The sequence below is a fragment of the Mirounga leonina genome, unplaced genomic scaffold (assembly GCF_011800145.1).
Source record: "Mirounga leonina isolate KUSES-001 unplaced genomic scaffold, KU_Mleo_1.0 Mir_54, whole genome shotgun sequence".
NCBI classification, from domain to species: domain Eukaryota; kingdom Metazoa; phylum Chordata; class Mammalia; order Carnivora; family Phocidae; genus Mirounga; species Mirounga leonina.
This window is the reverse complement of record NW_023270812.1, coordinates 12,365,138-12,380,137: the sequence shown is the minus strand read 5'-3', so window position 1 is coordinate 12,380,137 and position 15,000 is coordinate 12,365,138. Positions and strand designations below refer to the sequence as shown.

The 15,000-nt window shown below is 44.2% G+C and overlaps 1 protein-coding gene across 1 annotated transcript; it reads left to right on the top strand.

The window, feature by feature from the left end:
• The first annotated feature begins 9,085 nt into the window (after positions 1-9,085).
• LOC118001850 (programmed cell death protein 2) lies at positions 9,086-15,000 on the top strand. Its single transcript, XM_034992023.1, has 6 exons — positions 9,086-9,406; positions 9,893-10,132; positions 10,482-10,613; positions 11,952-12,055; positions 13,486-13,599; positions 14,386-15,000. Exons 1-6 carry the CDS (start codon positions 9,124-9,126, stop codon positions 14,542-14,544), a joined length of 1,032 nt encoding a protein of 343 aa, XP_034847914.1. The 5' UTR covers positions 9,086-9,123; the 3' UTR covers positions 14,545-15,000.

Here is a 15,000-nt window from a genome sequence, read left to right as displayed (position 1 = left end):
ACAGACTGGGAGAAAATATTTGCAAAACACATATCTGAAAAGGATTTGTATTCAAAAGATACAAACAAACTCTTGGAACTCAACAAAAAGGAAATAACCTAATCGATAATGGATAAATATCTGCATAGATGCCTAGACAATGTACAGATAATAAATAAGCACAAAAAATATGCTCAACATCCTCTATCATTAGGAAATTATAAATGTAAACAACAATGAGAAACCAAGGTGCTTGGGTGGCTCAGTTGGTTAAGCATCTGCCTTCGGCTCAGGTCATGATCCCAGGATCCTGGGATCAAGCCCCGGGTTGGGGTCCCTCTGCCCCTCACTCCGCTTGTGCTCTCTCTCTCACTCTCTCTCTCAAATGGATAAATAAAATCTTTTAAAAAACAAAACAATGAGGGTGCCTGGGTGGCTCAGTCAGTTAGGCATCTGCCTTTGGCTCAGGTCATGATCCCAGGGTCCTGGAATAGAGTCCCACGTTGGGCTCCCTGCTCAGCCAGGAGTCTGCTTCTCCCTCTGCCCCTCCCCACCCCATGCTCGTGCTCATGCTCTCTCATGGGCTCTCTCTCTCAAAAATAAATAAAACCTTTAAAAAATAATAAATAATTACAATATTAAAAAAAAGCAATGAGAACACTGCACACCTATTAGAAATGCTAAATACAAAAAACAAAAATTCCAATTACTAGAAAGTGAGGACTGACAGCAACTGTCCTTCATGCTGGGGAAATGCATGTAGGGCCACTTCAGAAGACAGTTTGGCAGGTTTTTTTCCAAAGCTAAATAAGTCTCACCTTAGGATCCAACAATTATGCTTCTGGTATTTAAACAACTGCTTTGAAAAGCTATTTCCAGACAAAATCTCTCATACAGTTATGCACACAGCTCTATATCTCATGGTTAAAATCTTAAAGAAATCAGGATGTACCTCAATAGATGAATCCATAAGTAAACTGGGGTGCATCCATGTGAAGAAAGCAGAATATGCCACCCCAAATATGCCTCTTTGGCACAAGGATTATTTGGGGATGATTAATTTTAAGATTCAGCAGACAGAGGAGAATCTCTGAAAACTGAACAGAGGTTGCCATTTGGTGAGTGAAATGTACACTTATAAAGGAAAGCTCCATTTGTAAGGGTATCTCCCTGTCTGTACCAGGATTAGAAGAATGACTAAATCTCAAGACACTCTTACCAAAGGAAAAGGCACAGACTTAAATCTGCATAACAGCCATACCCTCCTTTACTGTGCTTGGCCTGATAATGTCCCTTAACTGGCCTTCCCACTGCCCAAAATCTTTGTGTCTTTAGCTGAATATGGCATTTAGGGTGATGGCTGGGCCACTTTGGGGAACTACTCCATTTTCCTGGGTATCTCCCATGAATACAGAACGTATGCATGTTATTAAACTTCTGTTTCTTTTTTCTCCTCTTAATCTATTGGGCAATAAAAAAGGACTGAACCATCACCCCATACAAGGACCTGGATGAATCTTATGTGTATTTTGCTAAGTGAAAAAATCCAGTCTGAAAAGGCTACACACTGTATGACCCCATTTATAGGACGTTCTGGAAAAGGCAAAACTACAGAGATGACAAAAGGATCATGGGGTGGGGAGTTTGAAGTATAGCATGATATTTAAGTCCTGGATACCTGCCACTGTGCATTTGTCAAAACCCAAACATTTTCACATCTCAAAGAGTAAATCATAACCTACTCAAGTTATTTAGGATGTGGGAGTGTCACATTTAGGATGTGGGATGTTGGGGCCGAAGGTAGACTGCCCCAAATGTGCCACTTTGGCATGCTGATCATTTTAAATAAAAGCTACTTAAGAGACAGCCTATGGGGCGCCTGGGTGGCTCAGTTGGTTAAGCGACTGCCTTCGGCTCAGGTCATGATCCTGGAGTCCCTGGATCGAGTCCCGCATCGGGCTCCCTGCTCGGCAGGGAGTCTGCTTCTCCCTCTGACCCTCCCCCCTCTCATGTGCTCTCTCTCTCATTCTCTCTCTCAAATAAATAAATAAAATCTTTTAAAAAAAAGAGAGAGACAGTCTATGTAGGAGGGACAATAAAACCCTCCTCTATCCCCCTGCAAGTAGGAAATCAATTTCCACGTGAAGATCTCCCTGTACCAGGAGTTGAAGAGACTTCCTAATCACCAGAGATGGGAAATTTAGAGCCCAGAAGGCTGCATAAACAACCCTTGTTACTTTTGACTAATTTACTACCCCAGCTCAAATTCTGTTTAGAACTTCTTACTAATTGAAGCTCCCAAGGTTGTTTTCCTTCTTCTGTGAATTCCTCACAGATTTATTTTCTCTTTATCCACAAAGTATAAAACCTGCCTACCTTGGTCATTTAATCACATGTACATATTAATCTGTCTCATGTCAATGTAATTCCTAGTCCAGCTGGAAGAACCTTGAAATGCGCAAAATTTCTTCTGCCTCTTCAGTGCAATACAGAACATGACAAATAATCTAACTGTATTGGAAATGTATGAAAAAACACTCACTGCAGGTTGTATGGCAAAATAGGCCGACCTAAGTAACTTTGGAAATGAGTGGAATCTGTAGACTAAAGGAAAAATGTACTATACGTACCCAGTGACCTCTATTTCATAAAGTTCTTTCCCATCAGGCTGGTAGCTAACAGATCTGAAAACACCACATCCGTAATCTGGAATGGAGCAGTGAATTAAATAAATGGCAGGTGGTGAGAGCCAGTTTGTCACTGTTGGAGTAGGAAGTTACACATCAGCAAAGGGAGAAAATCACAATATCCATGTGATGACAGACCAGGTTGGAGACATCAGTATAAACTCGTCATTAGCTTAATATGGACACAGACATTTCCACATGGAAATCTTTAATTAGGTGTGTTTACATAGGTGGGAATACATGCATATATTGCCTTGCATTGTCCACTGAGCACATTCAATTCCTACAGGTGACACTTTAATACCATTCTCTAATAAAAGGAACCAGGCTTCTTTGAAGAAACTGCTGACACTGGGACTGAGACAGTAAATGTAGGAGCCAGGATAACCTCGAAGTATCAGAAAGTAAGGAAGTACCAAGAAAAAAACCAGAAAGATGGAATTATGTCAATGGAAAACAGGAGCCAATGGAAAGCGCTAGTAAAAATGAATGATTTGTTAAAAAGAAACCACAGGCCCAAAATGGAGTCACTTATGTTAAGAGATCCAGGTCAGCAAACGAGGACTTACTTCCTAACCCAACTTCAGTTTCACACCCCCCCACCTCCATGTAAACTTTAACCAGTCAACCTGGAAAATGTACTGAATGGCCCCTTCTGTTCCCCTTAGGAGGGTGACCTTGCCTAAAAAAGTGCATCCTTTGCTAATAATTTACATTTTTCAATTCCCTGTCTGCTTTTAAAAGCCTTTCCTTCCACGCAGCTCAAAGGAGGTCCTTTCTATTTGTTAGATGGAATGCTGCCCAATTCATGAATTGTTCAATAAAGCCAGTGTGATCTTTTAAATTACTCAGTTGTATTTTTTATTAACAGATTACACAGGTTTTTACAATTGGGGTTAAATAGACCTGTCCTAACAGAATTCCAAATAATAGATGTAGACACTCAGCCACCCATCAAGGAGGAGAAACAAACTCCCCCTCCCAAAGTGTGTGGGCTCTGCACAGTGTCTTCCTGCTCACAAAGACACACCATACGCACATGGGAAAGAGTAACTTCATGGCGGGGAATCCTGACCAACACTGCCTCAGCCAGGTGACCAACATGGTCACGGACAGTGACAAGTGTTCCCTTGTTGTACAGTGATTACAGAGCACTTTACTTCTTTGATCTGCTTCCTCAAAACCTACAACCCCAGTCTAACCATGAGAAAAATAAGTAAATCCCAATGCAAGTCTATGTATAAAATGCCTGAACATGGTCCTCAACATGGTCAAGGTCATTGAAACAAGTTAAGTCTGAGGGATTGTCACAGCCTAGGAGAGCTTAGGCTGTCATGTGGTGCCCTGCATGGGATCCTGGAGCCAGAAAAGGTGGAACAGAAGGAACCCGAATAAAGTATGGACTTGAGTAAATAATAATGTATCAATATTTGTTCATTAATTGTGACAAAACATAACATAATGAAATAAAAAATAAGAAAGAAAGAAAGAAAGAAAGAAAGAAAGAAAGAAAGAAAGAAAGAAAGAAAGAAAGAAAGAGAAAGAGAGTAGACATTAAAGGTCAAATAAGAGAAACCTATTGCTTCAGACTGGAAGCCTACAGGAAATGGGTGATTTCCTAATAAAAATGCACATTAACAAAATGGACCCTAAAATAAGGAAAAAACAAGCAGACCAATTAGCCATCCAGGGCCTCTTCCTCCTGCTGGTTGGTTCTCCCCTCACTGGTCTGGGGTTTTCCTCTCCCAGGATAGAGAAGGAACAGGGACAGAACTGTTCTGGAGCTGCCCTGAGACCTGACCCCACTCACTGTCTTCCTCTCCCCCAGCCATGCCCTGCCCAGTGAGGACACCGTGCCTGGGGAGTCTAAGGGATTATTGATCCTGATGGTGTCACCTAGCTCTTTTTTGGCAAGGGACTGGACACACTTACTGAACTAAAAGAAGTTAATATTTTTTAATGGTAGAAATACATTAATACTTGCAAGAGACAAGAGTGGGTTTGGACCTGGCAGGCCCAGGGGCTCACACTCTCACAATGTGACCTGGACCCTCTCCAACCCTCCATCCTAAGTGCTCTGGGGTGGCCCCATTCACAGGCACAGTCTCTCTCACTGCATCTGGGGCCTCCCACAACTCCAGGCTGACACCCACTCACCATCCATTTATTCTACCGGGAAGGGTTTCTCTTTCCCTGGAGTTCCATGAAAAGTCATGGTTTTAAGTGTCTTTGGCCTGGCTTGGTTCACATTCTCATCCCTGAAGCCATCAGAGCACCCAGCCGATGGAGGAAGGGGTTGGGTAGGCCTGGATCATACGTCCATCTCTGAGGTGGGTGGAAAGTGGGGTCTGCCTTCTGGAACTGTTTGGATGGGAGGCAGGTGAGATGTGATTCCCAAAGACAAGCTGAAGTGCTGGACTTGAGCATGAGAATGGATGCTGGGCTGGTAAGGCAACGGATTCCACATCACTGGTGGCTGACTGCCCGGCTGTGGAATTTGAAGCCCAAGGAAGGAAGAGGTCTCTTAGGGTCAGGGGCTTGCAGCCGCCCATCTAGTGTTCTTGCTGTTCTCCCACGATGGCAAGACACTCTTCCACTTGCTGAAAAAGCAAGTTTGCTGTTGGTGGGAAACTCAAGGGAAATTCCTGCCCTGGGCATTGGGTCCTCACATCCCAGAGACTGGAAGGCACACAGACCTCACTTGTGTCCCTGGGAGGAGGGAGCCCAGGAGTCACACATTAATCACACCATTAATCACCCATCCCCAAAGAACAAACTGGCCCATTTTCCAATCTCTTCTCTCACCTTTACAAAGAGCAGAGACCAAATGTGAGGCTGGTAAGTAAATGATTGCTCATTGAAGCAGTGGGAGGCTCAAGATTATTCCACAGCATGGAATCCACACTTGGCACACTGTTCAAAGGCCACAGACCCTGGGTCATGCATGAGGCTCTCTGAGACCACGCAGGCTCAGTGAGATACTACCCCCTGGGAGACACAGTTGTTCCTACATCCTTGATTCCTAACAAGTATGCATTTCAAATATTTACATTATAACCCGGAGGCCAAAGGACTGCAGGGCCAGTCTGCTGTTTGGCTGCTGTGGCCAGAGCCACATTCTGTATCTGGAGGATTATTACCTCTCTTAGCAGGCTCAGAGGCTGTGAAGGAGGAGGCACTTTTCTCAACCTCACAGACGTTGGGAATGAAAACATCCCAAGGAGCTGTCTACACCGTCTATGGACCTGTTATGTTGCCAGGAGCAAAGTCAGCTCAGTAACTGGCTGGAGGTTGTCAAGATCCAGACTGGCCTGACCTGGAGGACCACCGATGCCTGCCTGGATGGTCGGAGGCCAAGGGCTGTTCTGTCTGAGACTTCATTGTCTACTGCTGATCACATGGATGGGATGAAGGATCCAGCCAGTGCCAGGAGGGCACCACCAGCCCACAAGAAAGCTGCACAAAGGGGCTGGTAGGCCACCACACCTCATCCTATATAAATCCACACATACCTACTGAGTGCCCTGTGCTGGAACCTGGGAATCCCCAGGCAGAGTGGGGCCAGAAGCACCCTTTCCAGGTGGGAGGGTGGGAGGATCCTGCATGACCTCTGAGGCCATCCACAACCCATGATTTGGGTTGAGTTGGATTTGATTAGCAATAATCGTGCCTCAGATAAACCTCCTTGGCTACGAGACTGCCACTACGCAAAGCTGGTTGAGTTGGATTTGAAAGTCAGTGACCAGGGCACACATTTTACTCTGCTTTTAGAGCCCAACACTGAGGGGTATAAAAACTATGCTCCCCAGACCATCTCCTGATGCTTATGTGACCATGACAGTCCTGTCCATCCTAGAGGCTGAGAGAGAGGAAAATAGAGAAGAGACAAAGACAGGGAAGGGGGCCACTTATGATCAAGCAAAACCCTGATCCTGACCCAGAACCAGGCCCTGATCTAAACACTGACCTTGATTCTGACCCAGAATGTGAGGCTGACCTGGACCCAGGCCAAGATCCTGACCCAGATCCTGTCCTTGACCCTGACCCTCAACCATGACCCTGATACTGTCCAACAAATAAGGTTTATCAAGTGAGAATAATGAGAAACTAGACTCCAAAAGAAAGGTCCAATTTGTATTGTGGAGATTCAAATGTCTGGCTGAGCATTTGGAGCTGTGATGGCTGAGCAAAACCACTAAAGACCCTAAGCAAAGGTGAGGATATCTAATATGACAATTTTTCATCCAGGGATGGGTGGAGACTTGGCCCAAAGAGTCCCTGTTCTGGGTGGCTTCCAAAGGATAAACCAGCCATTCCCACCAAGAGCACACAATGAGAGACTGTCCTATAGTTGTGACCTCCGTGCAGTTCTGCTCAGCTTCATTTTCTCCTCAGTGTTTTGGGAAAATATCTTTTGCGCTTTATAGATCTAAAATTATTAAGTGGTCCCTGTAAATTCCCTTCTGCAGGTGGAAGAGTCTAGTGCCTAGGCAATCTGACGCCAATGGCAGTGCGGGAGCACATGTGTTCAGCAGCAAAATGACTCATCCTTGCCTGGGCTTATTCAATGCAGATATTCTGACTCATAGGAACTGACCTGCCAGCTTGCTCCCTTTACTAGGGGGCGATGAAGTGAGTCACAGGGGCATCAGCTGAACCTCAGCAAAATAAAGACTCGTAAAAAATCCATTGCCTTGAGACAACAGTTTGGGGGTTGCTAGATTACGTCCAGAGGGGAGATGTGTACCTCAGCAGAGGGGTGGGAAGGAGGCACAAGGGCCAAAAACATCCACTTGGAGACTTAGGAAGAGGGAGGAGTGGAGGTGGTATTGATCCCTGAAATGAAAACTGATGTTTTCAGATCCACTGTAATAAAGACAGGAACTAAAGCTGAGCCATAGGCTACAACCGATCTGACAGTAAGTCAGGGGAAAGAAGGACACAGAGAGATTTGAACATTCGTCCACTAAACATATGCTAGAATTCATAATACATTGATTCCAAGTAAAAAATGTTCAGTAATTAATAAAACGCAGAGGGATCTACAGTTGGAACTGAAACAGATCTCCCAAATGGGTTTCAGTTTTGAAGGAGGGTCTCTGGCATTCTCATCTTCATATGATTGGATTATGGGTGTCACAAAAGAAAACAGTATTTCACAGACTTGAGGTGTAAAAAGTCCCTGGATTCTCTAAGCAGTCTGGGACTCCACTGCTGGAAAGAAATGTTTGTTGAGTAAAACTCAGTTGGAGCAGGCTGTCACTGGAGTGAAACAGAACGTTCCTCCACAATCTGCTTTTACACACTGTTTCCTGACTTCAACAGACCGAGAAGAAACTAGTTTTTCTCCCTCAGAACACAATTCACATCTACAAATACCCTATCTTATAAGGGATGTGGCTTACTCAATTTCAAGAACTTAGTTTTTTAAAATAAACATTCTTGGGGGCACCTGGGTGGCTCAGTGGGTTGAGCACCTGCCTTCAGCTCAGATCATGATCCCAGGGTGCTGGGATTGAGCCCATGTCAGGCTCCCTGCTCAGCAGGGAGTCTGCTTCTCCCTCTCCTCTGCTCCTCCCCCTGCTAATGCTCTGTCTCTCTCACTCTCAAATAAATAAATAAAATCTTTAAAAAAAATTTTTTTTAATTCTCATATTATTTTCCCTTCAGTAAAACAGAACTGAATTTAGTTGCTTCAGAATCTAAGAATGATGAACATGTGCTTTGGGAAACAAAATAACAGCACAGAGGTAACACTAAGATGAAAGAGATTGTTCTTAGGTTTTACAAGAAAGGAAACGTTAGATGTTATTCTGCTATAAACTCATTACTGGAAATAGGAGCATCCGGGCCATAGCTACACTTGCTCACGTCTCACTGAGACTTAAACAAAAAAACGGCCAATAACATCCTCACCGCGCAGAAGGGGCGCAGGCCCGGCCCACCAAGCAGCGCTTCGTGCAGCCTCGGCGCCACGTGCCACGTCGGCGCCACGTGCCACGTGCGAGGCGGAGGAGGCTGCAGGAAAAGGAGCAGGGGACAAGGGCTCCTTTGGAGAGTGCGAAGTTTCAGACTTGTTGCGTTTAGAATTTTAATTCTTTGGCAATTTTTACTTAAAAAAATAAACCTCTCAGTGTTTGATGTGACAAAGGCAGCCATGTCCAAAAGGCAGAGGAGGAAAAAACAAAACTAAGGACACAGTTAAGGAGTTGGTGAACATACACACGTCTCTTCCGGGCTCGTTACAGTAAATTCCTAACCCCAACCCCTAAACCCTAACCCCGCCCCCACCTCACGGGACCGGAAGTTAGGGACGCATGCAGCGAGCTGACGTCCGGCCATTTCCTTAGTCCCGCCTCCTCCCCCTGCAAACGCCGTTCTGCGCGCCTTCCGGTGGCCAACTTCCGCCTTCCGGCCGCGAAGCGTAACCACGGGAGCGCCCGGTTCCCCTCGCTCTATGGCGGCCGCCCGTGCGGGGCCGGCTGAGCTGGGCTTCGTGGAGGCGGCGCCGGCGTGGCGGCTGCGCAGCGAGCAGTTCCCAAGCAAGGTGGGCGGCCGGCCGGCGTGGCTGGGCGCGGCCGGGCTGCCGCGGCCCGAGGAGCTGGCCTGCGCGCTGTGCGGCCGCCCGCTGGCCTTCCTGCTGCAGCTGTACGCGCCGCTGCCCGACCGTGCCGACGCTTTCCACCGCGGCCTCTTCCTCTTCTGCTGCCGGGCGCCGCCGTGCTGCGCCGGCCTGCGCGGTGAGCGGCCGCCGCGCCCGGGGCCAGTGGGGGGTGGTCCCGCGCCGCGCCCGCGCCCGCCGCCCTGCCTCCGGCCGCCGCGCTGCCTGGCGCATTACGGGGCCCCAGCTTCTGGGTTGACCAGTGGGTGCGGAGAGTGCGCGCTTATACCAGCAGAATACAGATTGGTTTCTAGAAGGCTGGGCCCACGTAGTGTTTCCGAATTTCTGCAGTCAGTGTGACTTAACTGTGAGTCTCACTATTTGATTATTTTGAACAAGCTCAAAGACCCGATTCAGGTTGTTGTGGGTACCCAACTAGTTTCTTGTGCTTGTGCACGTTTTTTTTCCTCCCCTTTCAGAAAATAAGATCCCTGAAATAAAAAAGTTCCTTCTATTTCTCTTTTTAAGAATTTAGTGTCTTTTCAGTCCTGTGTGGACTGGAGGCTCGAATATTTGGATTGCTGTATTATTTACGATATTTACAACGTTTCTCATTTTCTCTTAGTTTTTAGAAATCAGCTGCCCAGGAAAAATGACTTTTACTCCTATGAGCCACCTTGTGAGGATCCTCCAGAGACGGGAGAGTCTGTGTGCCTCCAGCTCAAGTCTGGTGCTCATCTCTGCAGGGTCTGCGGCTGTTTAGGCCCCAAAACATGCTCCAGATGTCACAAGGCACATTACTGCAGTAAGGAGCATCAGACTCTAGACTGGAGATTTGGGCATAAGCAGGCTTGTACACAATCGGGTGAGTCAACTCTTTTTAAGTCTTAGCTCAGTTTCAAAGCATCTGTCAACCCAAGTTTTTTGCTTTGAGGATAAAAGTTAAGATTAGAGAAGGTATTATACTTCTCAAAATTTTAGTAACTGGTAACATGAACACCTCTATGAAAGAGGAGCTGTGAGGTCTTGCCTGCTCAGATATGCCCCAGACTTGCTTTAATTTTGATGTTTAATTTATGACCTAAATTGCTGGAACCACGTGTATTAATTTACTAGGGTTACTGCATAGAATATAGCTTAGAAATGGGAAATTATTGGATCCTTTTTAAACCTAAAGGATTAGTAGTGATGCTAGTTACCTTTTCTTGTTTCAGATTATTTGGATGGAACAATTCCAGACCACAGCTTCCTTTTTCCAGAATTTGAAATTGTAATAGAAACAGAAGATGAAATTACATCTGAAGTTGTTGAAAAAGAAAATGAATCAGAAATTACAGGGAGCATGGGTAAGGAGTCACTTTTAGAACTTTATTCATTAAGTGATTAAATATAGTGCTGGAAAGAGAAGGCTCAGTATGTCAAAAAGAGAGGTAGGTACTGACAGGAAGTCAACTCACTTTGGAGTCTGTAGCCTATGATTTTCAAACACTGTCATTTGACAGTATCCTTCCTGTACCTCTCCTCCGTGGCATATATATCAGATAGATTCTGGTTCTGATGAAGACATGTCAGGGTAAGTATCCAGGTGGTCATTTGGGTAGGGCTCCTCCACAGGATGCTGGAAACTTGGTAAGTTCATCTAGATCCAAGATCTGTTTCTCAGATCAATATAGAATATGTGAGACCCTTAGCATAGTGTTTGGCGGGTGACAGGGGCCCTTTAAATGTTTCATCAGCTAATTTCAGATACCCAATTTTACAGGTTATCTAGATAATGGTACGCTAATGTAGTGCCTAGGCCTGCCAGATAGCTAAGCGAAGGATTAGTAGCCAACATTTATCCAGCACTTATTCTGCATCAAGGGCTATGTGTGCATGATCTCATTGAAATCCTGAAGGCAGTACAGTGAGTTAGAAACTGTACCTCATTTTGAAGTGAGGAATTTGAGGTTTTCTGGGTAACTTGTTTGGTCATGTAACCAAAGTTGGTAAAGTTTTAGAACTGCAGTTTGAGCTCCCATGTTGTTGACTCCAGAATTTGAACTCTTAACTACCACAAAATTGTGTTTTAGAGTCTAAATCAGACTTTACAGTATCAGCTTACTGGTTTATAGTTCATATTCAGGTGATATCAAAAATATACTTTGGTACATGTAACACAGACTAAATCCTGTTGCGAACAGCAGGGGTTCAGACAGCTGGGATTCCAGGAGAGGAGTGTGCAGGAGTGTGCAGAGAACAAGCTGGTAGGTCCACAGTGAGTGAGTGATGGCTGAATGAGTGTACCAGCTGGGAAAAGACATGTGTGAGACATGAAGAACCAGGGCAGTCCCAGGCAGCTTAAGGGCAGTAGTGAAAATAAAAGGTCCAGCATTTGTTGGGTGTCCTGTCATCTACCGGGCACAAGTCTTAAACCCAGGACTTGGGTCTGTTCTTTTCATTTGAAGATTTAAAGAGAAGCACTCACTAGGAACCTGTCCAGTAAAGTGGGGTACCTGGAAAATCAGATGGTCTTGAAACACTATAATGAATTAAAATAGGGAAAGCCTTTGGGAACATCTGGCTTTCACTATCTGATTTAACATTAAGTTGGTTATTTGAAATGTCCTGCCCTCAGCATGTAGGAAATGTCAAGTCATGGGGACTAGTCCTATTGCTGTAATGGTTGTGTTGATATTTTTCAGGTGAAGCACCTGAGGAAGAATTGGATTCCATGGCAAAACTTGAATCCAAGGAAGATAAAATTTTCCAGAAGTTTAAAACTAAAATAGCCCTTGAGCCAGAACAGGTAAACTAGAACTCCTGCAACTCCTTCTTGTGTTCTTTTCAGGTGGTGGTTTTGGGGTACAGTCCGTGAGAAGTAACTACTATAAAGCTAGTCTCGTTATAGGAGTCCTTCACACAGATAGGCTGCTGATCCTGTCAGTAGTTATTGAAAAACTACAGGTTATACTGTTTATCACGTAGGGTCTGTATTTTAAAGAAGGCATCCGAGACAGATGAGTAAGATGTTGCCTGTAATACAGGAAGTTTGCACCAGTGGCAGAAAGAAAGGAACAGATATTTTTGCCCATTTATCCAATAGGAACCTTTTGCTTGTAAAACCAACATGACATGTTAACACAGACACTGGTTTTGTGAAAAAAAAAATGGGCTTTGGGGTTGGGAAGAAGCCTGGATCCTAGAGTTAAACGAAGTGCTCTGAGGTAATTGCATCTACAATGTGAAAAAATTAGAGGTCAGTTGTGAGGATGAAGGAAGAATGTAGGTACATAATAACTGCTCAGCAAATGTTTCCCTTCTTCATCCCTGTTCTTCTGTTAATATCATTCCCCTTAAAGACATTCACCGTAAACCTAAATCACTCAAGAAAGTTCAGCTCAACTCCTATAAAGCAGTCACTGAGTCAAATAAATATCCAGGAGAAGAATATTTTAAGAATAGACCTAGGTCCTAAACACTGTGAAGGTAGTTTTTAGCAATGCATATGCTTTTAACAAAACATAGGAAAGCCACTCTGTTGATGATTTATCTCTGTAGTATTTATCTAAACAACTGTGTATTACTTGGTATTTGTCCCTTTAAAATTCTTTAAAATGAAAATAATATATGAGAGCGCCCACAAGTGGGGGCGGGGGAGCAAAGGAAGAGTTTTTTTTTTTAATTTTAAGATTTTATTATTAGAGCGTGCATGCATGCCTGAGCAGGGGGAGGGAGACAGGGAGAGGGACAAGCAGACTCTATGCAGTGTGTGGAGGCTCCATCTCATGGCCCTGAGACCATGACCTGAGCTGAAACCAAGATTTGGGCGCATAACCCGACTGAGCCACCCAGACACCCTTGGTCCCTAACTGAGGTTCCTTTTATCTGTGAAAGTAAGCACAGACTCTGGGCTGCATTTTGGATTTAGAAACTGGTAATGGAGAAACAGGAGTATAGTGGGACCCTCACAAAATACTCCCTAGGATTCAGATTCTAACCATATTACCATGTATGAAATAGGATTTTGATATCCTGAGTCAGATAAGCTAAAATAACTGATTTGATGACACTGAAAAAGCATTAACGGTGCCAGGTCTGAGTTGGGGGGGAACAGTATAAACTGTGTTTCGGATGAGTGTTCCATCAAGGCTCTCCAGATTATTATCCAATCACGTGCTACCACTGGAAATTTAGGTGAGATGTTGGTGATTTGCACATGGTCCTGGTTGATTTTAGGTTCTCAGATACGGCAGAGGGATTGCACCCATCTGGATCTCTGGTGAAAATATCCCTCAAGAAAAGGATATTCCATATTGCCCCTGTGGTGCCAAGAGAACATTTGAATTCCAGGTATGACCTTAAATGAGTATTTTAATATGTGTAATCACCCTAAGTTATGTTATTAAATGCTCCAAAACTTTACCGAAGTAATATATGCACATGGGTCCTGTTGTTACTACAGAAAGTGCCTTGTCCCACCTAAGAGCTTATTCCCTGGAGGGAACGGTCTACAGTTTTATCTGGTAGTTCTCTAAATAACATGCTTTTTCTGGTAACTTGTCAGTTTACTAGTTTTTAGACCTTATCCATTGACTGGCACGTGCAATAATGAGGATTTAAATGTAGTTTCTTATACCATCTGGACCATCTTCCCACCTCCCAGGGTGGTTACATCGTTATTTTTAGTGTCTGCATTTTATTACCTTGTAATTTTAAATACTCTTTCTTTTCTTGTTATGGCAATTAAGGTCTTTGTACTTTGTGACAGGAGCGTTTTAGAGGCCTTAGTGAGGTTTGGTCTTAGTTTGTGGATTTGTTAGGAAAACAGATGGATATAATCATTAAGAGAAATGGTTTTTCAAAAGGAATTGTTAGGATCACAATCCATTTGGGTTGGGTAGAGATGTTCTTGAACTGTGGATTTGCTAACCTTACAGAGTGGTAGGTAATACTTGTTGCTGAGGGTAAAAAAAAGGAATTGTGAAGACTATATCCAACAGTAATTGGTTCTTAGTGTCAAAGCTGGAGATTAAAAGACCGGGGTCCCTGCAATCGCCCTGGCAAGGAAGGTCTGTTGAAAGCGGACAGTGCTCCCTGCCTCAGCGCAGGGCTCTAATTCTGTCATCCTCTTCTCAGGTCATGCCTCAGCTGCTCAACCACCTAAAGGCCGACAGACTGGGCAGGAGTGTCGACTGGGGTGTCCTGGCTGTCTTCACCTGTGCTGAAAGCTGTAGACTGGGGATTGGCTACACAGAGGAATTTGTTTGGAAGCAAGATATAACAAATACACCCTAAAGACAATGTTGTAAAGCCTTAAAAATGCTCATAATCTCTTAGACCTTGCAAGTCCATTTCTAGGACTATCCTAAGGAAATAATTATAGCAGAGACAAAGGTACAAAGATGTTGTTTTAGGTGAGTTTACAATGTGTAAATATTAGTGCAACAAAAATTGTCTGGTGACCAGGTATTTAAAGAAATTTTGGTGAATTCCTACAGCAGAAGGTAATGCACTCTTAATGATATAAACCTATATGTACAAGATACAGGTTTAAACTGACACCAAGATATTCATAGTATGTTCATATTTTTGTAAAAGTATTTATACATATGTATGTCAACAGAAATCTGGAAAGATACCTACTCGGTGGGAACTAGTTAACTATGGATGGTGGGACTATGAAATGATCATTTTACCTATGTGTTTGTTTCTTTCTACAATAAAAATGGGTTGATTTCCTCATTAAGACAA

Coding starts and splice junctions, on each gene's coding strand:
- LOC118001850 (XM_034992023.1), top strand. CDS start 9,124: ATGGCGGCCGCCCGTGCGGGGCCGGCTGAGCTGGGCTTCGTGGAGGCG. Junction 9,407..9,892: donor GTGCTGCGCCGGCCTGCGCG/GTGAGCGGCCGC, acceptor ATTTTCTCTTAG/TTTTTAGAAATCAGCTGCCC. Junction 13,600..14,385: donor AGAGAACATTTGAATTCCAG/GTATGACCTTAA, acceptor TCCTCTTCTCAG/GTCATGCCTCAGCTGCTCAA.